This window comes from Xenopus laevis, chromosome 5L (genome assembly GCF_017654675.1).
Source record: "Xenopus laevis strain J_2021 chromosome 5L, Xenopus_laevis_v10.1, whole genome shotgun sequence".
NCBI classification, from domain to species: domain Eukaryota; kingdom Metazoa; phylum Chordata; class Amphibia; order Anura; family Pipidae; genus Xenopus; species Xenopus laevis.
This window is the reverse complement of record NC_054379.1, coordinates 84,945,549-84,973,234: the sequence shown is the minus strand read 5'-3', so window position 1 is coordinate 84,973,234 and position 27,686 is coordinate 84,945,549. Positions and strand designations below refer to the sequence as shown.

At 35.0% G+C, this 27,686-nt stretch overlaps 1 protein-coding gene across 2 annotated transcripts in view; it reads right to left on the bottom strand.

Annotated features, from left to right (window-relative positions):
* The window catches only part of ascc3.L (activating signal cointegrator 1 complex subunit 3 L homeolog), a 327,995-nt gene that overhangs the window by 231,801 nt on the left and 68,508 nt on the right, over positions 1 to 27,686 (bottom strand). For both annotated transcript variants that reach the window (XM_041563009.1, XM_018263366.2), the window contains exons 9-10: positions 10,359 to 10,559; positions 8,739 to 8,879 (exon numbers count right to left, since the gene is read on the bottom strand). In XM_041563009.1, the coding sequence (XP_041418943.1) occupies positions 8,739 to 8,879; positions 10,359 to 10,559 (342 nt within the window). The remainder of the gene's footprint in view (positions 1 to 8,738; positions 8,880 to 10,358; positions 10,560 to 27,686) is intronic.

Here is a 27,686-nt window from a genome sequence, read left to right as displayed (position 1 = left end):
ATGGGAGCGCACTTCCAGGGTCACAGATTGGTCGCTTCAATTTTTCAGTAAAAATTACTTTTATTTAAACATTGGTTAAAAAGAATTACATCAGTTTATAGTCTAACACGTTTCGTATAGACATACTTCATCGGAGACCAATTCGTATAGACATACTTGATCGGTCTCCGATGAAGTATGTCTATACGAAACGCGTCAGACTATAAACTGATGTAATTCTTTTTAACCAATGTTTAAATAAAAGTAATTTTTACTGAAAAATTGAAGCGACCAATCTGTGACCCTGGAAGTGCGCTCCCATATTTTGGGATTCTGCTGGCTATTTAATACCCATAGCAGACTAGTGTTGACTATACTACTGTTCTCTCCGCTGTATTTTCTCTTTCTGTAACAATGCCCATACACAAGATCATGTTCACAATATCTGTGACCAAACACACTGATAGTTAAAATGGATTGATCCAGCTGTACAGTTGGCAGACCTTTAAATAAGCCAAAACAATTATTTAATGGCAAAAATCTTTATTGGGAAAGCTGGATGAGTGGCTGGCCTACAGGGATCATCCAGGGCCTTGTGTCTCACAGCCTGCAAATTAAATAAAGTAAGGTTGCCGTACAAGCTAAAACTTTTCATTATAAGCTGTAACAAGAAGTTCATGAGTGATTTAGCAGTCATTTGCATCCCTGTATATTGAACAAATTAGCCAGGTACTGTAACATCGGCATTAGCATAATATCTGCCAGTCCAATGTATATAATAAAAATGATAGTCAATTCAGCAATGACATTATTAATGGAGTCAGTGGCCATAAATATGATAAACTGAATCACAGTGAGAATGAACAATTAAATTAAGCCAGGCAGAATAAGTGTCTCAATGTACCCTTAAATCCATCTGCATTTAATACTCTATACTGTAATATAATGATCTTTCTGGTATGGTAATGCTGCTTTCATGCTCCTAACTAGATTTCATTTCATTACATGTGGCTGTTAGAATTGATACATTAGTTGCTAATACTCCAGAGATGCTGCTGAGAAATTTATCAACTAAAAGTTGCAAAATTGTAACAGCTCAAAATCTGCCCCGGAATTACTGAGCTGCTAGACTAAAAGCCAAATTTGCAGGTTAAATATCTGAAATACAGCTCTTAAAGGTACCAGAAGCAGCTTTTTGCCACCCCTGGTAACACGACTGGTGCTTAAATTTGCCTCATTGGTGCAGTACCCCTGGGACTGTGACACATTTGGTGGCAGATTTATCAAACAGAATGTTCCCACAGATTTTTGGATGCTCAGTAACTATGAAGAATTGTGAAGTGAAGACCCTGAAGGCGAGATCTTATTTGAAACACACACTGATTAAATGGATCTCTGCTGGTTTCAACTCAACTTTTTATCAAGAAAATTCTAACTAGATTTCTCAATAATTGTTGATATATACCTAAAATCTCATTCAGTGAGAGAAATTCTATTCTTCTGCAAAGCTAAATTCTTTTTCATATTGACCCTTGTGTGTACTTGCAATGACTGCAGCACTTATATACCAGGATAGACATTGACGTGTCCATGAATAGGGACATTATAAGAAGTGGCCTGAGGGCCCCTTCATGTGCTGTTGTAGGAAAATGATGCTTGTGAGTTATAGGTTTAAGGGTTTTCTGGGAATACGGTGTAGATATGGTTTGTCAACAGTTTATAGTCTAACTGCTGAGTATTTAGTCAACATGAATATGTGATTATTCTTCAAATTCCATTGCACCCCGACCCATAACAAATATAACATGGGGTGTGGTATATAAGGAATGTTGAAACATTCTAGAATAATTGTACAAAAATTATCACAGTCTAGCATTTGAGAAAAATAAATACTTTACAAAAGGTTTGAAAGTTAGCACAGATATATGCTCACAATCTGAAACTACAGAGACTATTCTGAATGCATTTTCTGCTGTGGATTTAAGAAGCACTGAACAGTTAATAAATATTTTACGAGTCCTCCATGTGAACTAAATCTCATTTGTAGCTAAAAACCAGATCGGGCAAAGTATTTGCATTTCACTGCCACACCAAATATGTCACCAGAGAACAGAAATAATGTTTGTAGTTAAATTCCTCTAAATAGGTTTACTGATAGAAAAAGATCTCTTGATATATAAGCATCAAATACATATATTGAAGTACACTGTAAAGGCTATGAATATGGCAAGAGTCTCCCTGTGTGTCCAATGATACTATACACAAAAAAACAGGCTGACTCTGGAGATGGTATAAAGATAGGCTTTTGGATAGTTGGCAATACACCATACCCTAGGTGTCCTTCTGATCCTGCCCTCTCGCCCCAGGCTGCTTCCACCCTGTGTTTCCTTTTGCTGGAGCCTTCCTAGCCTGGGAATACTTCTGCTCCCACCCTCCAAGCCCAGAGTGTCCTGAAGCTCCCATTCTCCCATCCAGACTACAGACATTCTTCTGCATCCACCCAAAACAGAACTACTCAGCAGTACATTTTGGAAAAACTTAAAACATATAGCACAGCTTCAGTGTGTGTAGACATTAAGTTGGAAATAACTTGTTTACTATGGATAAAATTGTTTATTAATCAAATTTACAATAAAACTTTTTCATAATGTAGATTTTTTTTTATACTATGTTGTTTAAAAATCTGGCATCACTTGCTAATAGTGATGAGCGGGTTGGGTAAAACACACACCCAACCCCGTTGGGTTGTTACCGACATCTAGCGTAGATTTCATGTCAACAGCCCCATTAGAAATATATTACTGAGAAAAAAACGCTGCCATGCTCAATACTTGATTTCTCTGCTATATATATATATATATATATATATATATATATATATATATATATATATATATATATATATTTCATGCACACAGAAAAGTCATTAAACAAATTCATCATGATCAGAAGAAATCATAAGAGATACCCAAATGACTCAAAAAGAAATGTTACAATTACAAGGCTTTTCATTAGATCAAAACCTCTAGCAGTGTTAAATAGAATTTGTAAATGCATTAGATGTAACAGCTCTAAACACAGACATGGAAGTATCTGTAAGGGCTATTGTATCCTTATTATCCTAAAAAAAAAAAGTGTTTTTGCAACAAAAACTTTCTCAATATAAATCCAAGAAGTTTTTGCAATATAATCCTGGTTTTGTAAGAGATTTCCCTTTAGATGAACAAATTTAGATGGGTAAGCATAAGGTCAGCTGAAAGTCATGTGTTATTGAAGTACAACCACTGAAGGCCTAGACAGGATTAGCATTTGAAGTACTACGGCAGTCTTTGTGTAGAGAGAACATTAAACTGATAAAGAAAAGTTACTTGTAATACAGTTCTCTCCATAGAGAATTAGATAGCTTTACTGGCTGAATATTTTGACAAACTGCTTAGTGCCAAATATTCTAATATATCTCTTGCATTAAAGGAGAACTAGTCCCTAAAAAGCTATGTTGCTTTCTAAATTATAGGCAGTCAGCAGTGTTATTAAATGCTATACTATTATTATACATTAGAAATATAATTTAATATTTTAATTATAAAAGTGCAAATATCTTTTTACTATATAAATGTCTCTGAAGAAGAATGTACTGTAAACAAAAACTATGAGGGTAAAATGTTTACCAAGATATCGTTCTACAAAACACACCTCGTAATGCTGTCTAGTTGCCAGGATCATACAAGTCAAATGAGTGTGACTATGAGGCTACATTATTATTTTTGTTTCTTATCTTTATAATTAGGCCCTCTTTTATAAGCCTTCCAACAGATGCCTTGAGGTGTGGTGGGTTAACTGCTACTTGTGCTTGCACTTACCTTCACTGCAAAAAGAAAAAAATGCATTAAGTTACTAGGGACGTTTTTGTTTGTGAATCCTCTTTATTCTGTACAGGCACAAGAAGAGAGGGAGTGCTATGCCAAAATAACCCAAAGAAAATGGGTAAAGGGAATAACAGATATTATGGCAAGAATTTCTTTTGTTTCATATATGTGATTCTGTTTTTCTGGACCTTAGTATGGTAATATAATAATAACTTCAAAATTTTCTATGGTTTTGATTGACCCATAGCAACCAATTAGTAGGTAGCATTTACTGCTCTGTGGTTAGAAAGCACAAATCTGGGTTAACAGGAAGGATCCTTTGTACCTGTTAATAAATTACAACTCTTACACGTATTGAAAATAAAATACATGGTGAGTAATACATGTTGAATAAGCTGATTAATGCACACGGGCTAGGTTTAAGTCCCAAAGGTTCAGTAAATTATTTTGCTTTCCTTGCAACATTAACATCCTAACAGGATAAAAACATATATACTTACTCAACGGCTAAACCTTAAATAATCACACTCCTCCACATGGTACATGATTTAGTACAGTACAGGATTTATTTCGGTTAGAGAAAATTGGACTTGTATGGCATTACAAAAAGGCGGCACTTGGTTAACAGCAAGCCTTACTTGAATGCTGCTAAGCAATTTTATACTAGTAAAGGAATAAAACATGCATGGACCATTGCATTATGAGGCAGGAGTTGAGAACCTTTCTCCCATTAACAAAGGTTCCATCTTTAAGTAGGTAATTTTGCATGCTGTGTTTATGCCATAAAATGTAAAAGCCCATCACTCAATTCAGGATAATGCAATTTACTATATATAGCAAGAATTGCAATAGTAATGTGGTTCTGGGTTTCTGCGTGCTTACATGTGATGTTATAAAACAAGGGGAAAAGAAAAGGCTAACTAAAAAGCAGTTTACTTCAGCTGATAAACAGTGACTAAAATGACTGCCCCAATTCCATTTCTGTATTTTCTGAGGCAGTGACTGTCATCACAAAGATAAAAATGTACTTAATGTACAGAAAATACCAATTGCTGAATCCCAATAAATGCACAGTGACCTTTTACATCTGTTCCACTATAAAAATTGTGAGCTAATGTCAAACTTAATATTTGTCCTATAGTGTAATGTAACCTTTATACCTTATAGGGCTATGCTAAGTTAACGTATTGAAAACCCGGGAAAATGAATAACACGTAATCAGTTTCAAAGAATCACATTTGTATTAAAATCTTGTATTACCAATCAGATGGTCAGCCCAAACTGTTATTGTTCACTGCTTTTACATCTATCATAGAGCTACAGTATGGTACATGACTGAACATCCTTTAGAAAGGTGTGTATCCACTTCACAGACCTGCCCACATGTGGCAGTATGTTCAGTGCACTTTGAGGCAGTGCAAAAGTGCTTGATGAGCAGTTATCTGGGACATATGCTATAAAGGACAGAGAAGGCATACAGGAAAGCCGAGGTTTAGTTAGTCTGTGCAAGGATGATTTTTCTTTGAAAAGACTGCCAAATGCAATTGAGAGTATCTAGCATTTTCAAGCGATTATGCTGGAGCATTGCATGTGGAAGGGAAACTATTGTTGGGTGCAAACAATAGCACCCCATGTGTCTTTGCTTAAAACATTTTCATTTCTTGAAGTATTAAAAAATATTCAAATCTTAAAATACATTTTCATTATACACTCAAAAAGTTCAATTTAGGGTCAGGTGCTGGTTAAATATTTTTCATATTGCCAATTCCTTTTTTCCTCCTGAAATTCTTTCCCACTTAATATGTTGCAGTGACACCCTCAAACCCCCAAACCCAAAGAGGGTTATGTAACCCAAAGAGGGTTATGTAATAAAAGGCACTAAATCTGCCCAGGAGCAGTAACCCATAGCAACCAATCAGCAGGTAGAATTTACTGGTCTCCTGTTTAAATGCAATCTGCTGCATGAAGACAGAATGTAGAGAAACAGATGCTGAGAGAGGGATAGTGAAAATGAACTTTATTATTTCAGAAACAATGCAGAATATTTAATTGATTGTATTTACAAAGTTTCTTATTTCAGTATGATGAAGTTTATATTAAATTTTCATTTTCTGATAGTTCCTCTAAGATTTACAGCACCTTTTAAATTCAGGCCACCGTTCTTTAAATAAGCAAAACTAACACAGGGAGCAAAAAAAACCTAATTTATGAAAATCTGGGCACAATTCCTTTTATAGATTTTATGCAAACTGTGCTCTCTTATAAAAAGAAAAGGATAGCGTTGAATTTCAAAATAAAAAAAATATGGTATTATATAGCGACATCAAAGCATAAGGTTCAAAGGTAAGTTGTCAAAAGCTTTCATCATTCAAGAGACAATTAAATATAAGAAAAAAAATCTTTAGAGAGACAAGAGCATTGCAGATGTTCTTTAAAGCACCAGAAAACAATTTTCTCACTTCAAATAGGATATGATGTGTGGTTGGCACAAACAGACAAAAAATATTGCATATGTGTTCATACTTGGCTGCGGCCTTCTACAATGCTTTTAGCATTACAATATTACTGAGTCTCCAATCAGTTTCCTTTGCTGTAAGTTATTCTTGTACTATTAGTCTACAAAGAGCTTTGTCTGATGATTTATATACAGGTTATTAGGTTACCTGTCTTTACATGATGATTTTATTCACCCACATTAACAGCTATGGAACAGCTATGGAAATATATTGTCATCTCAAGGACTTCAGGTACAGATAGCACAATAATTTTAATAAAATGCAGTTTGCAAGAGGGTTCTTTCACTGTAGTTTTAGATATTACAGCTTGAAGTTACATCACATTTTGGTTTCGGTGGGCTGCTCTTTAGCAATTTTCAGAGCCAAAAAGTATATGTGCAATACAATAGAACTCAAATATAATTTAAAATCTGTAAGATCATCAGCCTAGAGGATACACATCTGCACCCATTTTTGGTTATTCCTAAGACTTCTTTTATTGCTGTACATCACTCTGAGTAAAGCAAATACCCCTCAATAAAAAAAATAGGTTAGTTTTCTTTTTGTTTTTTGTTTTTGCAATGCAGGTTTTTTTTTTTCATTTCAGCTGTTAAAAAATCTTTTAAAGATTATATTTCAATAGTACTATCAAGGTAAAAATTTCAGTACTTTGATTAATGCCAAACACTAGAATAATCCAAACGTTACACATTAAAGAAAACTATAGAAGAAGAAAGAATATTATGAGCAATATAATGATTTAATTGCATTTAATTAGCATTTTCCCAATATGACATATGAAAAAGAAAACTTTATTTAAAAATCCATTTCACATTAAAGAAATAATGTAATGTAATGTAACTATGTGCTCCGTGATATAGTTTCACTATATTTTCACAAGCTAAAAATGCTTGGAATAAGTCAGCTTAATTAACTTGGAAATTAGCTTTTATCTCAACTCGAAGCATAATCAGAATTCTACTAAGCTATTCATTCAGATTTATTTTACAACTGCTATACCTTTGCATTGTGCTAGAAAATGCCTACATTTTTAAAGCTTTTAACACTTTGAAAGTAATATTTAGCATAGATTTGGTTGTGAAAAAAAATTGCTATTAAAACAAGTGATATTACAGGGAATATATTTGCCAAACGGCTGTGATACAACTGTTTGGCCACCTCGTACAAGTCCCTACATGGGCCCATGCATACCTGTTGGAAGAGGATTGCATCCATTACAATATATGGTACTCATTTGGTTGAACTCATACACAGCAATCTTTCCTACTCATCATCCTAGTGCCATAGATGACACACACAATCTTGCTCGCTGACCTCTGATTGCAGGGCAGACTTAGGGCAGCAAGAGAGGAAGTTTATAAATAGAACTATTTTTTTTTTATATTGCACCCCTCTTAGTAATGTCCTAGGCAGGTGCCTACACCAAGTTCAGGCCCTGCTTAAACATATCAAATAACTTTTCTGGCCAATGCTTGGACTGAAACATAGCAGTCCGGGAGGTTGTCATTTTGGCCCCATACATCGTTGACTGTCAGGACTATACAAATCAGTAGACAAGAGTCACTCGCACTACTTTAGAGAGGCATGACCCCCCCCTAGATAAATTGAGGTTTAAATTCCTAGGGTCCCTCATAGCTCCTGGCTAAAGTACAGAGCTGAGCAGCACAGTTGGTGACTGCCATACTTTGTTGTGTCACTTTCAGTACCAGGTACCCTGGCAGTTATTACTTAGTTAAAGCATTCTGGTGGGAAGAGAGTGCTTTTCAGTTGAAAAAGGAGGGGGAGAGGGGTTAGTTCCCTTTAAAGTGCATATCAGTAATCTCCTAGACTGTAAACATTAGAAAATGGATTTTCACATGCAACCATAATCATCAAAAATGGCAACACCATACTGGAAAACCTGTTTGCTGCCCTGTTTTCCCCAGGTGATAGTTAATTTCCACAGTGAAAATAGAGAGTGGCTTTTAGCTCTGTACATGGTATACTGAAATGTATTCTTGTTTATTTGTAATTAAGGTATGCTATTAACCCCCATATCATAAAACAGTACGCTAACTATAAAGTGACAACTATAAAGTGACAACTATAAATACATAAGAGATATGTTTAGAAAAAGGCCTACTGACTTCATAGAAAACATAAACTTTGAAATACTGATTTCTTTCCCTCTTGCTTTGGATTAGGCATAATGCCCAAATGTCAGGATGGTTTACAGAATACTTTATTTCTAAGAACTATGTTGAAATTCCACTTACCCTTGACGCCAAACCTTACATATAAATTGTGCCACAAATTCAATAAGTAATATCAGCAAAGCCATAGTGCAGACATAAAAGCATAAACTAAACACCATTTATTTCACCTCATCTGAACCTACCTGTGTTCGTAAAATTTCACCTTTTGACAGCTGCATATCACCAGTCAGCTCTTTTACAGTGATACCCAGTGGCTCTAGACGCTTGCTGAAGTAATTTGTCATCTCAGCTGCCAGGGCCTTCATTGGAGCTACATACACAATCTGTACAAAAAAAAAACCAACACTGGGTTGATAAATGAGCAAAATGCACAATGTCATTTGTCCTAAACCAACCAATACAAATCACTATTTATTGTGAAATATGATTCAAAGCAAAAAAATCTTAATAGTGATATATGAAAAGTAGTTATCTTTGCTGGGGTAGAGTGCAGCTGTTTAGAGGACAATGGATTTTGTTTATATAACCTCGTCACTTTGAAAATTGGTTCTGCATCAGAGCTAAACACATCTTCACAGCCTTTCATACAGGTAATCCTTTGTCAGGACACAAACAACAATCACTGAAATAATAATGAACTAAATTCAAGCAGCATTCTTGGGAATTACAAATGAACCGTAGCCTTAACACATTTGTCCAGGTTCATTTACTGTAGAACTGGAACTTACAAATAAAACTATAGGTATACAAACATGTTCTTGCATTTTTCATAATTTAAGTGCAACGTGGATGAATCGTTTCACACTAGAAAACGAGAGAAACCAGGGCCTATATTGCAAAGTAAGAGAACATGCACCTAAGGAAAAACCAGAGGAGAAATGTTTCAGGTAGCTCTGCTGTACCCTATTGACAAATAAGCTGAAAGTAAAAGAAATAAATTGAAAATACGATTGCAAAGATCTGGGGATCTGGAAGTAGTTTATAAAGGTTGCCCAGGTTTTAAAATAAAGCCTTTTCTCTGGATAGGTTATTTGGTTTTTTAATAATTCAGTGCTGGAGGCTCAGTTCTATTCTGAAAGGCTATAAATCATTCCAATACAGTCATTGAACACCAATGGAGATGCTCTGTATATGCCCCTAGACATGTGACTTGTGCTATGATGAACTTCCATCACTCTTTACTGCTGCACTGCAAGTTGGAGTGATATCATCCACCCGCCCCCAGATAGCTCCCTGGTAGATATAAAAACATCACTCTATAGTAAAAATCCAGGTCCCACAGTGACTCCTTCAGTTACATTGAGCAGGAGAAACAATAGCCTGTCAGAAAGCAGTTCCATAGTTCAGCAGGCAAAGTGACCGGAGATGGCTTGCCACACATCAATATTACAGCTAAAAAAAAAATTATAAACATCGTAATTTAGAAATAAAAACTACACCATAAAATTCATGACAGAACCCCTTAAAGATTACAGCCTCACTTTGACAAATTCAGCATCACACTGTTGCTGAATGAATGTAACACGCATGGCATCTACAGAACATAAAAATGTTAGTCATGGTCTTAGATGTTGGTATCACAGCATAGTACAGATAGTCAGGGGCGTAATTATAGAGGAAGCAGACCCTTCGGCTGCAGGGGGGCCCAGGAGGTATATGGGGCCCCACAAGGCCCTAATTCATATGCAATTTCAATAAATATTGGAGAAACAAGTCAACCTCTAAACATTTTGGGGGCCTGAAAAATAATTTGCTGTGGGGCCCAGTAATATCTAGTTGCGCCACTACAGATAGTAATATACCTTAAATGCATCCTTTTTTATAACACCTTGTTCGATATTTTGGTGAATTTCATGCAAAACAGTTAACATAGCAATGTTGGTCTTGCCAGCTCCCGTAGGTGCACAGATGAGCATGTTCTCATTGGTGTTATAAGCAGTCTCAAACACAATCGACTGTATACGATTTAGACGTTTCAATCCTTTAAAAACAAGCTGTCCAACCTGATAAAAAAGAAAGAAATAGAATTACAACATGTAACAAAATTCTACCCCCACACAAAATGAAAGATCAGACCATTTTTTGAAGGTTGTATATTTTTGTGGATTTAAGGAATAAAGTGTGAACACATGATGACAGACTAATCCCTTTTGCAAATCCAATTAAAGGAGTCTAACATTACATTAAGCCTTTAATAGAAAAAAGCTACACCAATTATTTCTACATTAAACTCAATCCTAAATTGGTTGTATGTGTGCTCGCAAATTTAGTCTATAATTCTAAGACACCATTTAAGGTTTTTTTTTTATACAGCAATTGTTATACAGCAACATTTTTTTTTAGACTTTTTGAATAAAAGGTCCACAACTATAATGTTGTCAAGAATACATGTTAGAAATGTGCCATTAAGAGAACTAACCCCCCTCTACTATAGAGAGTGCCCACCTACCCGATTCACACCCTCTCCACATAGTCCACTATTTAGAAAAGTGCCAGTGAATGTCACAGTCCTCTCTATGCAGAGTAGCACAGCGGAGCTCACAGACACGATCTTCAGTATCTTCGGATCCTCTTATCCTCCTATTTACCGAGTGTTCCATATCTTCGGATCCTCTTATCCTCCTATTTACTGAGTGTTCCAGCCCATGTGCAGTAGGCACTTATACCAAACAGCTCCAACTGCGCATGTACGAAAAAACTTATTGTCGGCAGTTCTTTAGCAAACATATCTGAAGATAGCGAAGATGGCAGCCATGAGCTCTGCTACACTACTCTGCATAAACAGGTCTGTGTGACATTCAGCACACTTTTCTAAATAGTAGATTATGTGGTGAAGAAGCGTGGAGGGGGACGAATGAGGGCTAGTAAATGGGAACTCTCTTTAGGAAGGGGTTTAATTCTTCTTTAAGCCTCATATGCTTGTATGCTTGGGGCCTATTTATCATGCAGTGTGAAAAGTGGAGTGAAGCATTACCGGTGATGTTTCTCAGAGCCACCAATCAGCAATTAGATTTCAACAAAACAAAAGCAATGATCTGATTGATTGCAATGAGCAACATCGCCGGTAATGCTTCACTACACTTTTTACACAGCGTGATAAATCATTACATGGACATTAAAAACCCAAACGTAGAGAACTAAAATAACAAGAGACTACAAAATATAAGACTGTAATTCTTTAAATACTTTGAGCAGTCCAAAAGGATTCTAAAACCTCTAATACAACCTGGGTGTTTTGATTACCGTGGTTCTCTTAAATGTATTACATGAAACTTTTGTAACTTGCTGTCCCTACACAACTTTACAATATCAACGATCTAATGTCATCAGCTACACAAAACCTCTCCTCTAGTTGAACTTTTTTCGAATATGCTTTGTTTCCAATAGTACCCAATTCAATATTTAAGCTGACCACTGGTAAACACTACAGATAAAGTGTGCGATCTTCGACCATATTTGTATACATTGCTACAAGTGCTACCAAAAGCCTAAAACCAGTATTCATAAAGCTCTAATACCAGGTACAAAAATGTTGTTGCAAACAAATAATTTACTGATGCGAGGTCAACAGAAATACAAGATCATGATGAGCAATATGCCCATTTTCTCTGTGTGCTTGAATAAAATGGGCATGTACTTGAAAAATAGTGGAATACACTGATGTACTATATTAAAGGGACTGTTTACCTTCGAACACTTTTTTCAATTCAGTTGATTTCAGATAGTTCACCAGAAATAAAAACTTTTTCCAATTGCTTTTATTTTCTATTTGTGACCTTTTTTCTTGCATTGAAGCTTGAAGTTTTATTATTCACCTTATGTCTTTCTGAAGCTCCTCTGGGAAGGGGTCACCAACTTAACTGTTCTAAATAATACATTAGTTAATACATTTCTTATCTTTGTCCCTGCTGAGCAAAATCCCTGATTTTTATTAAAGGGGTTGTTTGCCTTTGAGATTTAGTATGATGTAGAGTGATTTTCTGAGATAATTTGCAAGTTGTTTTATTTTTTTTATTATTGAAGGCTTTTGAGTTATTTAGCTTTTTATTCAGCAGCTCTTCAATTTGCATTTTAAGCAATATGATAACTAGGGACCAAATTTCCCTATCAACCATGCATTGATTTGAATAAGAGACTGGAATATAATAGGATAGAGTCTGAATAGAAAGGATCAGCAACACAAAGTAGCAATAACAATACATTTGTAACCTTACAGAGCATTTGGTTTTTTTTAGAAGGGGACAGCAATGCCCATTTGAAAGCTGCAAAGAATCAGAAGAAAAAGACAAAACTATAAAAAAAAATAATGAAAACCGATTGAAAAGTTGTTTCGAATTGGTGGTTCTATAAAATACTAAAAGTTACTTTAAAGGTGAACCACCTTTAAATTTTCAGCAGATTTGTTCAAACACCTTCACCTGTGCAATCGTGCTCACTCCCCAGTCAGGCCACACCAGGAGACCCAAAGGTAATTTCAATAAACAAGGGTATGGATGGAGCACATCAAACGCAGTCTCTGCCGCAAAACATTCTTTATTGCATCACAACATGTTTCGGACCCCAAGGATCCTTTATCAAGATCTTGATAAAGGATCCTTGGGGTCCGAAACATGTTGTGATGCAATAAAGAATGTTTTGCGGCAGAGACTGCGTTTGATGTGCTCCATCCATACCCTTGTTTATTGAAACCACCCCTTTAAAGGCAGCTGTTATAATTTATACAATAGTTTCTAATATTTCATTGATGTTGCGGAGAAATGTATCAACTAATGTAGCAATTTTAAACAGTTCCATACAGCCTGCCCCTGGATTACGGAGGTGGCAAACTGAAATACCAGACAGGAAAATTAAACTTCAATTTTGTAAAAAAACAACAACATGGAAAGCAACTGAAAAAAAGTCATCCCACATGGAGAAGACCTGCAAGAATGAACAGACCAAAAAACACAAATGGACAATGCCATTCTGTTTAAAATCAAATAGGAATGCACCGAATCTACTATTTTGGATTTGGCTGAACCCCCGGATCTTTCACAAAACTGAATCCTAATTTGCATATGCAAGTTAGGGGTGGGAAGGGAAAACATTTTTTACTTCCTGATTTGTGACAAAAAGTCATGCGATTTCCCTCCCTGAACCTAATTTGCATATGCAAGATAGGATTCTGATTTGGTTCGGCCAGGCAGAAGGATTCTGCCGAATCTGAATCCTGCTGAAAAAGGCCGAATCGCTAATGAATCCTGGATCCGGTGCATCTCTAAAAACAAATCATGTTTATTTGTAATCAAAATCAGAGTCAACTTTGATAGGAGAACCCTTTAACTGTGGCTGTGTGTTAATGATCAAACTAATGTATGGCAATGACTATTAATTATACACTGCAAGCAGAACAAAAAAACAGCCCCAAATTTGAAATTGGATTGAGTATGAGTTAAAATAATAATGGTAATTGGTATTCAGCAAGCATTTAGCTTGGGGATTGTTGCAGGATAAAGAAAAATGTGTGAATTCCAATTCACAGTTAGAAATCCATGTTTAAAGTGTAAATAGTGGCCATTGAATGAAAAGAATCATAACCTTCCTCGGTATCTCAATAATAGTGTTGTCCCCTGCTGTTACTATGAAGTACATCAATAGTCAGTAAAAAGAATCCGCAGCACAGAATTGTAATCATCCCGTATAGAAAAAACAAAAGTAAAAACAAAAAAATATTTCTAAAAATCAAAACAATACCACTATCTCCTTTCACATTATCTCTTACATAAATAAAAAGCAGAAATGTAGCAAGAGTTTGCTTAAACTAACAATGAATTATTTATCACAATTCTAGTTTAATTTAAAAAAAAAAACATTTAATTTACATCAGTAAGATTTTTTTTGTTTATTAGCTTTTTTGTAGCTTATTAACTATAAGCATCTAAACAATTCAACACAATTGACATATATAATTTTACAGGCCCTGTAGTAGTACACACCTGTTATCTTGAGCTTTGAACAAATGGGCAATAATGTATAATATGACATGTTTACATTGCACTTTAAAAAGACTGGTCATCATTCACAAAAGTCCCTGCCTCAGTAGAGCTTACAAATTAAGCTTCAGATCACATACACACCTGACCCCGATTCCTCTGTTTTTAAGGGAACAGTAACACCAAAAACTAAAAGAGTATCAAAGTAAATAAAATATAATGTATTATTGCTCTGCAGTGGTAAAACTAGCATGTTTCCTTCAGAAAGACTATTGTAGTTTATAGTTGATATAAACAATCTGCTGTGTAGCCATGGAGGCAGCTCTTCAAGCTGGGAAAAAAAAAAGTCACAGGTTACATAGCACATCAGATAAGCCCTGGCCAATACAATGGTGTTTTATCTGTTATTTGTTATGTAACCTCTGCAAACACACAGATTTTACCATTAAGGGCAGAGACACATGCTGCTATTTCGGGAGATTAGTCGCCCAGCGACAAATTGCTTCTTCTTCAGACGACTAATCTCCCCAAACTGCCTTCCTGCCGGCTAGAATGTAAATCGCCATGCCATCCAGCCGGCGATTTACATTCTAGCCACCAGAAAGGCAGTTCGGGGAGATTAGTCGCCAAAGAAGAAGCAATTTGTCGCTGGGAGACTAATCTCCCGAAATAGCAGCATGTGTCTCTGCCCTAAATGCTAACAGTATATTATGGGGCACATTTACTTAGGGTCGAATATCGAGGGTTAATTAACCCTCGGTATTCGTCCGTCGAAGTAAAATCCTTCAACTTCGAATATCGAAGTCGAAGGATTTAACTCATTTCATTCGTTCGTACGATCGAAGGAAAAATCAAACGATTCGAAAGGATTTTAATCCATTGATCGATTTTCCTTCGATCAAAAAAAGCTTGGAAAGCCTATGGGGACCTTCCCCATGGGCTAACATTGATGCTCGGTAGGTTTTAGGTGGCGAAGTAGGTGTTTTTTTTTAAAGAGACAGTACTTTGACTATTCGACCATTCGATAGTCGAACAATTTTTAGTTTGAATCGTTCGAGGTCGAAGTAGCCAAAAAAATACTTAGAAATTCGAAGTATTTTATATTCTATTCCTTCACTCGAGCTAAGTAAATGTGCCCCTAAATGTTAACTACTTTAAAAAGCTTTCATTTTGGTGTAACTGTTATATACGAATATATTTTCCATGTTGACTGAAAAAAGTACACAACATACAAGGCTTTTATCACTGCCAAAGTGCAAAACTATAAACCATCTACTTTGGTAATTGTAAACCAAAGTCAAATTTAAACTACTGTACATAAAGCAAAAACAATTGGAAAACCTAAAACAATTTATATATTAATTGAACCCTCATATAGCTGTAGAATAGCTGTTAAATACAAGCCAAAATGAACTTAAGTATTTCTTCTGTCATATCCTCTGACATAGAGGCTCTTAAATCTGATTTAATTATTTTCAGTGCTTGTATTTAAAATTATTAAGTTAAGACAGGAAACTTAACATACGCTGGGATTATGCTTTGCTAAGTTTGTCTAAGTTGATGTTAGGAGTGTATATATATATATATATATATATATATATATATATATATATATATATATATATATATTTTTTTTTTTTTTTTTTTTATTATGCCTTAGCAACCAGCAGCAACAAAACCCAAAGAGCTGACCGTAAAAAAAAAAAATTGTGATGACACTGTAGAACCTATGGATCTAAGGTTTCTTCTTTGACCTTTAGTTCAAAAAGTTAAATCTGGTTAAACCCTCATTACAGTTTAGAAGTTAACTGAACATACACCCAATTTGTTCCCTGCTTTATGACAAATCACCTGGCTCAGCAACAATACTTGAGAATTATTGATGCACTTAGTTTAAACCACTAAAGGGGAAATTTTAAAATAAATCATGAATTTCTAACCTAATTAAAGCTTGACTCTAATGATAAAAGCCATGGTTTCCAAATAAATCAATTGAAGACCTTATAAAGTGAAAATTAAAGTAATGTTTTTGCCCTACAATCTTTACCCTTGAAACAATAACATTAAGAAAAGTAAGATATCAAAGAAGGCGGGGCTCCAAATGAGGTCTAACAAGCTATGTCCCTGACATAGAAGAAGCATAAAGGAGAAGGCTGAACAGTTACCAGGGTTCTACGTTTACCGTAAATTGAAACAGAGAGGGCATTTGGTATTGTGTATGTGTACTGTTATGGTGGTATTTTTTTTTCCTGTGATAATACAATACTACAATTTGTTCACACCTATTTTGATGCACCAAGGTGTAACACTCACCAATGTATTAAGTTAAAGGGGTTAACTTTTAGTATGTTTTAGAATGTTGGTTTCTTAGCAACTTCAATTGGTCTTCATTATTTATTTTTAATAGTTTTTGAATTATTTGCCATTTTCTTCTGACTCTTTCCATATTTCAAATGGTGGTCACTGACCCCATCTAAAAACAAATGCTCTGTAAGGCTACAAATTTATTGTTATGGATACTTTTTATTACTCATATTTCTATTCGGGCCTCTCTTATTCATATTTCAGTCTCTCATTAAAATAAATGCATGGTTGCTAGGGTAATTAGGACCCTAGTAACCAGATTGAAATTAGAAATTTGAGAGTTGCTGACTAAAAAGCTAAATAACACAAAAACCCCAAATAATAAAAAATGAAAACCAATTGCAAATCGTCAGAATATCACTTTCTACATCATACTAAAAGTTCATTCAAAGGTGAACAATCCTTTAACTTACCACAGCACTGGTTTGAAGACCATTGATGTTCAAACTCAGCTCAGTCATCCTTTTACCTCATAATAGGTCATAGGCATATAAAAACTGTTGCTCTGCTTTAGTTTCAGAAATATCTTGAACAGGAAATACAAATTCACTCCTAACCCAACACTAACTGGTCTTGAATTGAGGCTTCCAAGACCCCATGGGGTATATTTGTGAAGTCTGATATCACCACAGTCCGCTAGAGTGAAAGTCTGCCACTGTCCATTTATTTCTAGGGGATTTTTAAGAGTATTTATCAATGGGTAAAGTGAATATTCACCCTTTGATAAATATGCCTTTAAAAATCCCACAGAAATGAATGGAGAGTGGCAGACTATCACTCTAGCGGACTGGGCGATCTCTAACTTCACTCTTTGATAAATATTAACCTATATCTCAAAGTGCCCTTTCTAATCCATTGTGTCCCCTCCCATAGGGGACAGTCCCTAAGGTTAGTGTCACATATGGCGTTTTCTCTGTTAGGGACAGATTTATCAAGGGTCGAATTCCGAAGTAAAAAAATACTTCGAAATTCGACCATCGAATTAAAAGACTTTGAATATAGAGGTCGAGGGATTTTTCACCGAATTTTGCAATCGAACGTTCTAAGTAAAATCGTTCGATCGTACGCTAAAATCGTTCGATTTTAGAGTACGATCAACCGGTTTTACTTCGATGTGTAAAGACTTAGAAAATGATTGTAGGAGGTCCCCATAGGCTAACATAGCACTTCGGCAGGTTTAATTTGGCGAAGTATTGAAGTTGAAGTTTTTTTTTAAAGAGATAGTACTTAGATTATCGAATATTCTAACTATTTTTACTTCGAATCGAAGTCGAAGTAAATTCGAAGTCGTAGTATCCTATTCGATGGTCGAAGTATCCAAAAAATTACTTTGAATTTCGGATTTTTTTACTTAGAAAATTCCCTCGAATTCACGTCGACCCTTGATAAATCTGCCCCTTAATGTTTTTCTGCCTTCTACTACCTCTTTAGTATGCACTGGAAAGCAAAACCTGTCAGTGTACAAATAGGTTGGATTTCAGTGTGAAAATATATACTTTTGAACTCTATATATATGTCAGTGTTCTCTGAGAGATGAATGCCATATTGGTCAGTGCATACTAAAGATGGGGCAAAACCCCATGTGCGGCTAGGCAAAATCTTATAACTTTAGCACAACAATTCCTGATATATATAGATGCATGAGCCAACTGGTTAATCAACAGGTTCACATCAAGTAGGTAAGTGAAATTCAAGGTATTTTCTGACAAGGAATCCTAAAACAAATACATCCGGCATCATCAGACCACACCAAAAAAAAATAAAAAAAAAGTGATTTTATATAAAAAGCAGCAATCAAAAAACTAAATGTACAGCACAAACTGCAGATCATGAATATTGAATTGATACCGGTTTTTCTATTACAGGTATGGGATTCATTATCTGGAAACCCGTTATCCAGAAAGCCCCAAATTACGTAAAGTCGGTCTCCCATAGACTCCACTTTATCCAAATAATCCAAATTTTAAAAACAGATTTCATTTTTCTCTGTAATACTAAAACAGTACCTTGTGCTTGATCCAATCTAAGATATAATTAATCCCTATTGGAAGCAAAACTATTTGGTTTATTTAATATTTAGATGGTTTTCTAGTAGGCTTAAATACAGAAAGATCCATTATCTGGAAAACCCCAGGTCCCATACCTGTATTTTGCTACTGCTTTGATAAACAGGGGCAATTTAAATGCTATTAGCGGCAATAAGGAGGACTTCTGCTGAACATGCTTTTTGACTATTGTTTAAAGGAAAAAAACAGAAATGACAATGCTTTCAATTATTTCTTGAGCTAAGCAGGACAAAGATAAATTAAAACTAGTTTCCGTTTTCAGTTACTTGGTTCTTCTCAGATAGGTAATCAGTTTACCAGTGCACAGATACACTCGCTACATAACGCAGTTAACCCACAAAAAGGGAAGAAGGAAATATATCTCAATGACTCTATCCCACAACTATCTACCACCATGATCGACCCCTTCATTACATGAGAATATGCACACTGCTATTTGTAAACAGATATTTCTTAAATATGTTATGGTGATGGCACATAAGATGTCATGCCCTGTTGTTGCTCTTTGGAGAACAGTCAGTGAAAAAAACCTCCCCCAGTCTCGCTGTTACAGATTTTATGTTTTAATGAACAGTACACTATTGGACACACAAAACAGTGGCAAGCAGTGCAGAGATCTGCCTCTCTCTCTACTCTTGCCATTGTGGCACTGCTGCAGAAATCATCAGCATACAAAATGGCCAAGTTGGAACTGGCTTTAGTGTAATGTAGCTATTTGCAGACAATGCTTTGCTCAATATCTACTAGTAGGTATGGGTCTACCTTTTGGGCTCCCCTGGTATACAGCATATACATTAGCTGGACTAAAAAGCAGAGTTAAAAAGAAGACTATTGACTATAAGACTTGTACATACAGCAAATGAACTGGAGAAGGTTATGTGTTTTCTACTTCTTGGTAAAAAGCTATGATTTCTGACCCATTTTACACTCTGTGTTACAGCTGTAGAGGTTCTGTTCCAGTTATTTCTCCCGCATTGCAATTTGTGCTTCAGCTTTTAATTAGCATTATTACTGATGGCACATACCTCTGGGAGCAGAACAAACAAAAGGACAATGTTTTCAAGCCAACATTTTACCACTGCCTCCATGTTTGCAGATACAGCTGCGTAACTATATGTTTTAAATGCTATGCAAAGGCTATAATTAGCTCAAAATAAATGCAGTTACACTACCCATCTTTGGCAGTATTGAAGATGTTTACTTGTACTTTTATTCAAGGTCTAATTAAATGTGAAACACTGGACAATGAATGTGTGAAGCTATGCAGCTGCATAGAATCACTAGCATTTTTCTACTTCTAATGGTCAGGCATTAAAACTTTTCTTAATCAAATCTAAAGCTTTCACTGATATTATAGTCTCTTCAGAGAATTGTAAGCACACATAATAAGCATGATTTTCTTAGAAAGGATTTTAAATGTCCTTTTATTCTAAAGTGACAGAACCATAATTTTTAGCTTGATGTTATAAGATCTTATAATATCCTCCATCTCGCGCAATTCCAGAAAGGGAAAAACAATTTAAGATGAATAAAAATGACACCTGTAATTATATAATGATGCCACAATTTAGCAGAGTTTCAAGAGAAATTTAGTAAACAGCCAAAAGGTAATGACACAGAAGAAAATCTATAGAATTTTAACTGGAAATTTTTGTTCTCCCTCATACATTGAAATATATAGTATATATACAAAAGTATTTAGACCCTTGAGCAATTCTTTCATTATACCAAGTAGCAGATACTATAATGAAATGCTGTTCAGTGTAATATTTTTATTTCTAAGAACAAAACCTCAGAATAAACAATACAGTGTTTTATTTCAGTTTGAAAAAAGTATGCTGTCTGCATAAGTAATCTAAGCCTGTATCTTTACTATTTTTAGCTGTTCTTGCTGAAAAGGTGGCTCAAACTCAAGCCTTTTAGGATAAGCATGTAATGTGTTGCCTATTCTTCCTGGAAGATATGTTCATTGTTATTTATGTTATTGATGACTTGCCTGACTACATTTCTAAATAGTGCCTAAAATTCTCCATGAGACCAAGAGTAGAGGGCTAATCTACAAACACACACTTCATGGCCAACATCACATTCCCAAACTAAATTGGTCCTCCCTTAGCAGCTTTTGATAAAGCCTTTAACTACATTTGTATTTGCTTCTATTCCGCCATAATAATACTAGTGAGGTTGGGAAACTGATGTTGAAGATCAGGTCTGGCTTTCAGTCAGCATTCTCCAGGCCATATGAGTTCTTCCCCTGCCATCTCACCAACTGCATATGCATGTGTGCATTATAGTGTTGAAAAATAAAAGAACATTCCCCAAACTGCTGCCACAAAGTAGGAGACAGAATTGTCAAGGTTATTGTATTCTGAAGTCCTACAGTATGCTTTCAGTGGAACTCCTAGCTAAAACCAGCACAGCACATGGAATTGTGTGATAATCCATTCACACTAGGTTTGTTTCTTTTTTTTGTGGTTTCTGTGTGCAACCTTCCTGGTAAGGTAAGTGTAAGAAGCAAATATACTAAAAAGCAAGATTATTTTTCTGCAATTGAAAAATATTACCGCATAAAAAGCTAACTTGAATTTTTTAGAATTCTAGTTTTCTTGTGGGAAAAATATTAGGTATGCACCAAATCCACTATTTGTGATTTGGCCGAATCCCTGAATCCTTTCTGACCGAATACTAATTTGTATATGCAAATTAGAGGCGGGAAAGGAAAAAGTGGAAAAAGAATGTTTTACTTGTTTTGAGATGAAAAGTCACAAGATTTCCCTACAAAAAAAATCTTACATTTCAAAGAAAACACTGAGCGCTTCTATAGAAGAGATCAATGTATTTTCAATACTCAAGGTATTTTATTTTTCGATTTTGAAAGAATTCTATTTTGCAAAAATGAATGGAGTAATTACATTTTTGTGATCGAGTTTTATTCCCCCCATGGCTTACAGCAATTACATTTCTCTAATCTGAGGTTTTTTTTTTAAATATGTTAACGAAAGAAAAACAAATCATGATTACAAAAATAACCTTAATGTATATTTTTCCCAAGATCAAGTTGCATGGGATGCATGGGAAAGATAAGTAAAGTAGTGGTGTAGTGATGCGCTACTTTTTCCGCAAGCCTGTGCATTTAAAGTCCACTTACAGTTTAACATAACATCCTGCTTCTGGAAATCTGGGGTATCTCTTGTAATGTACTGCTTAGACTGAGTTGTAGTAAAAAATATGTAATGGGGTTGTTTACTTAAAGGGGACCCATCACCGTAAGAAATAATTCCAACTTCTTTTTTATCATGTTAGTCAAGCAAAATAAACTTTATTAATAATTTAAATCTTGTTCCCTTAAGTCTTGGAATTCACAGTCACAGGAAGAAGCCAGGTGCCATTTGTAAACACTGTAATTAAGGCAGGCTACACAAGGAGGAAGGGGAATGTGGAGAGAGCAGTGAAATCTAGAAAGTACAGAATGGAAAGTGAAAGTAATTTCCTACCCAGTAGAGCTTTTTAAATGTGTCTATAATATTAAAATTCTTATATTTTCTACTTTAATCCCTTTATTGCACTAATAGATAGTATTTAAATATTATTTGGTATAATCAGCTTGTTATTAACTTTTCTGATAAAATTCTATAAAAAAAAAAAACTAACAAGTGTGACAAATACTACAACTGCTTTCTGGCGGAGAATCAGGACGCATATATATATATATATATATATATATATATATATATATATATATATATATATATATATATATATATATATATATATATATATATATATATATATATATATATATATATATATATATATATATATATATATATATATATATATATACACACATATACATATACATACACACACTAGACATTAAGCCCGTTATATTAACAGGCTCTACTTCGCTAGCGTAAATTCGCCAGAGACGGTCCGTGGGGCACATGCGCAGTGGCGCAATCCCACGGACACAGGGACTGGATGCAGAGACACTTCAACTTTATTATATAGGATATATATATATATATGTGTGTATATATATATATGTGTGTGTATATATATATATGTGTGTGTATATATATATATATGTGTGTGTATATATATATATATATGTGTGTGTATATATATATATATATGTGTGTGTATATATATATATGTGTATATATATATATATATATATGTGTATATATATATATATATATATATATATATATATATATATATATATATATATATATATATATATATATATATATATATTCCGAGGGATGCCAGCACTCACGAAAAAATAAATAAATATGCCTGGGCAGAGCCAGGCCAACGCGGCCAGGCGCCCTAGGCAACCTGGCCGGCCACGGAGCAGGCTGAGTGCGTGCTCTATAGCGCATGCGCAAAACTGCGATCCAGTGCGCATGCGCAAAACTGGGATCCAGCGTGCATGCGCAGAAACACATTTACTCAATGAATAGAAGCGGCAGTCGGGTAGAGACGGGACCGGACATGGGGAAGGCAACTGAGCAGGTACGTGCCTGGCGCCCCTCCAGCTTTGCGCCCTAGGCACGTGCCTACTCTGCCTACCCCTAGTTCCGGCCCTGTGACTGGGTGCGCGATCAATAGATAAGTCATACAAACTCAAAGAGGGATCAGCACTCACAGGTCTTAAAATGATCAGTACGAACTAAAAAACAAGATCTATAGTTATTAAAATAACTTTTTATTCCCATTTACCAATGTTCCTTTTATACTTATTTTCCTACAAATCTCAATTTCCACTTCTGGGACAGTTACAATCATGAGATAAAGTACACCCCATGCCTTATTTTAACATACAGATATTTGATTTTCATTTTAACAGAAAATATAATATAAGACAACAAATATCATGCAACATTTACATTTGATAGTCTATCGTTTAATTTAAAGAAACACATTTAAATTATGCATGTTAAAAAAATAAGTATACCCCTACATTTATCACTAACTCAAATACCTAAAATTAGAATCTGGTGCACCAAATCAGGTACAAATAATTAGAACATTGTTCGAGAAGATCTTGAAGAAACCTGTCTTTTTTAAGCCTCAGAGATTTAGCTTGGGCTCTTTGTTGTTGGAGTGTGCGGTCACCATGTATTAATTAAAAGAGCACTCCAGGGTGTATAGCAAAAGGTTATTAATGCCTAGGAGTCTGTAAGGGAATCATTTCACAGTCTGGAGGCACTTGCCTTCTCAGAAAACTCAGGCCAAGAGCAGAATGCAAATGCCAAAAGTCTCTAAGAACCCCAGAATTTCATCATGTGACCTACATGTAGCTCTCCCCACTACTGATGTCAAAGTGCATATGTTTAGGCTGCACAAATATAAGAGATGTGCTAGAAGGAACATCAAGGCAAAACTACAGTTTGACAATGAACACCTATGTAAAGTCTAGGACTTCTGGAACAAAATGTTCTCTGAACAGGTGAGGCAAGCTGAAGCAAAAGTAGATCTTGTAATAATACATACTAAACACTGCAATAAATTCACCTATAAATGGCTAAAAGAAAAAGAATGGAGGGCTCTGAAATGTCCAAGTCAAAGCCGAGATCTAAATACCATCAAGATACTAAGGGGGCATTTTAATAGTTGCATCAATCCCCTCCTCAACTGTATCAATCACATTCCCCTACTTAGGTGTTCCCCCATTGTGGCTCCAGAACCATCAGCCACCATCTTTGCCTGTGTTACTACCATCCCCAGCACTGTTTGGCATGCAGGCACATACACACTGCAAGCAAACTTATGGTCTTGGCCCAGTTAACATGCAATTAGTTACAGATCCCGGAGACTGACAAGGTAAAAAATAATTGCAGTATGTTTTTATTATAACTATTATATGCAGTATCTTTTTAATAGTAAAAAGTGTATCTCCCAATGTAACTGTGTGTTTTATAAAACCAATTCATAAGACTTTCTCCTTTCCTACCTCACCTAACTGATTTTGCGGAATCCAGTGGCAATTTTGTTAGTTGGCTACTAATACTCTGAGTATTCACATAGACTTGCCTACTACTTGCTCTCGTATGCCTACTTGCCAAAACTCTTACTAAAAAAAACTAATTTACTAGGACCCCAAATGCAAGAGCAATGAGGCACAAAGCACTGTAGAAAAAAAATCCTGAATCTGAATGATGTAAAAGTTAGTGGGGTGTGAGGTGGGATGATTACATGACTCCACCCGCCTGCCCCTTATGAATAAAGTGCAGCAGAATGCAGGCATTCACTGGAGCATATAGACTTACAACAATTTTTCGATCTACCTGCAGTGCAGGGAGCAAAGTACAAACACATAGTGGATAGTAGCTGTTTTTTTATCCCTATAGAATGTGTTCCTTTTGCAAGTCATAGCAGCAGCTAGGGTCTCCCCTTTTCTTACTATAACAAGTTAATGCACACAATGCTTTTTGTTTTTTTAATCCTTAAGGCTAATGTTTGTTGTGCTTGAATGTGGTTTGAAACAATGTTATGTTTTATTTCCTGTTCTTGTTTTATTTTAGTGCTTGCTTTGATTTGTTCCTTTAACTTTATGTATATTATAAATTGTTAAACAAAAACATATAAAATAAAAGGCAGCCCTAGTGTTGGTTTAGAGGAAAATAAAACAGCATTTCTGGAACTCTTTACATTATACAACACATGCTTATATTCATTTTTCATAGGTAGGGTTAAAACTGCAAGTAAAGTCTAATTGAACAAACTGTATTCGAACTTTTCTTTTAGACCCTTGAATTAATACCGGAAATTGAGTGCAACTCCCATTCTAGTATCAATTGGATTTTAACACACAAAAAGTCTACTGTAGATAAAGAACAGTGAACAACTATTCATTTTCAGACAACATAAAAATGGATCTCTAGAGCTTAGAATGTTGCTCATACATTTATCATAACACAGACAGATGCCTAGAGAGCAAAATGCACTCCTACAGTTTATGGAACCACAAAGGGAGTTTGAACAGACACGAACATACTAAAATAACAATATTATGCGCCAAAATAAAAGTCATTAATAAGCCAAAGATGTGGCAAAATATAGAGCAGAAAACAATGCAGAAATAGAATGTCGTGTTTCAGATTTGTTTTGGACATCAGAAATTATCTCAAGATTATATTTTAACGTATGTAGGGTTATTAAATGTCAGCCATAAGATAACAATTTGAATTTAGCTTTCGTGAATTCCTCCAGAGGTAAGTGATATCTAATTTCAAAGATGTTTTCTGCAAATTGCTTTACCATGAAAAGACATTAATTTTGCCTTAAACTGAACAGTTTAGGATTTTCTTTTAAATGTGGTGAAAGAGACCTATTAAAATAATTACAAATTTCTGAACAGCAAAATTTACTGACCTCATATATGCTGAAAATGTAACCCTTTAAATGGCAGGATAATTTCAAACTTCGTTAACGATCCACTCTTTTTTTTATTTTAACATGTAACTTTTTTTTTTTTAACGGCTATTTCCTGGGTGTAGTTTTTAAGTTAAATCTCTTGACAAAAATTAATTCTTGTGCTCTAAACTGGCAAATATTCACTGAAGACTGGAGAAAAGATGAGAATGTTCACTTGTGAATTTCATTTGAACTGGTGAAAATGTTGTTTACTTTTGAGTTAACTTTTAGTAGAGAGTGATATTCTGCGACAATTTGCATTTGGTTTTCATTTTTTATGGTTTTTGAGTTATTTAGTTTTTTTTATTCAGCAGCTCTCCAGTTGGCAATTTAAGCAATCTGGTTGCTATGGCCCAAATTCCCCTAGAAACCATGCACTGATTCGAATAAGAGACTAAAATATGAATAGGGGAGGCCTAAATAGAAATACGAGTAATAAAAATTATCAATAACAATACATTTGTAGCCTGACAGAGCATTTGTTTTTAGATGGGGTCAGTGACCCCCATTTGAAAGCTGGAAATAGTCAGAAGAAGAAGAAGGGAAATAATTCAAAAACTATAAAAAACAAATAATGAAGGCCAAATGAAAAGTTGCTTAGAATTAGCCATTGTATAAAAAGTTACGGTAGTTTAAACGTGAACCACCCTTTAACTTTCATCCTTTAGTAAATATGAACCTAAGGGCTTTAGGTCTTTAAAGATTAACTATTTGAAAGCTATTATAGGGCTCCATTCATTACAAGAAGGGAACACAACCTAGTAGAACAAGTGGAAAAATGTGGAATAATTGACATTGGCTATATTGGACAGGGCATAAATGGCACTCTTCATAGATACCTTTTATACAGATACAATAATGTTATGTCAGCATAGAAATCCCCTAGTAATAAGCAAGAAACGTTTCAAGTATAGTGGCCCTTTAAAGGCAGAAATATATTAAGTATATAATATATTAAGTCTTATATTATAATATATTGAGTCTTACTTGCACACCAATATATATAAAGCGCATCATATTACAAAATGATATATTAGAAAATATTTTAATCTAAGCAATGCTGTCAGGCTACATTTGCGTATGTTCAAAGGGTAGTGGATTCTTAGTGGCATTGTAGGACAACCTAACTAGCTAAAACTAAAACAATAAATTCCCATTACAGTAAGAAACTTGTTACAGTTCCTTGGCGAGTCAAAACTAACAAGCAGTAAAAACATGAAACTTTGCAAAATATATTTAGAGCGTAATGCATAATGCTTTTAATGCAAGTGTTCAAATTGCTACCATCTGAAAGTCAAGCATA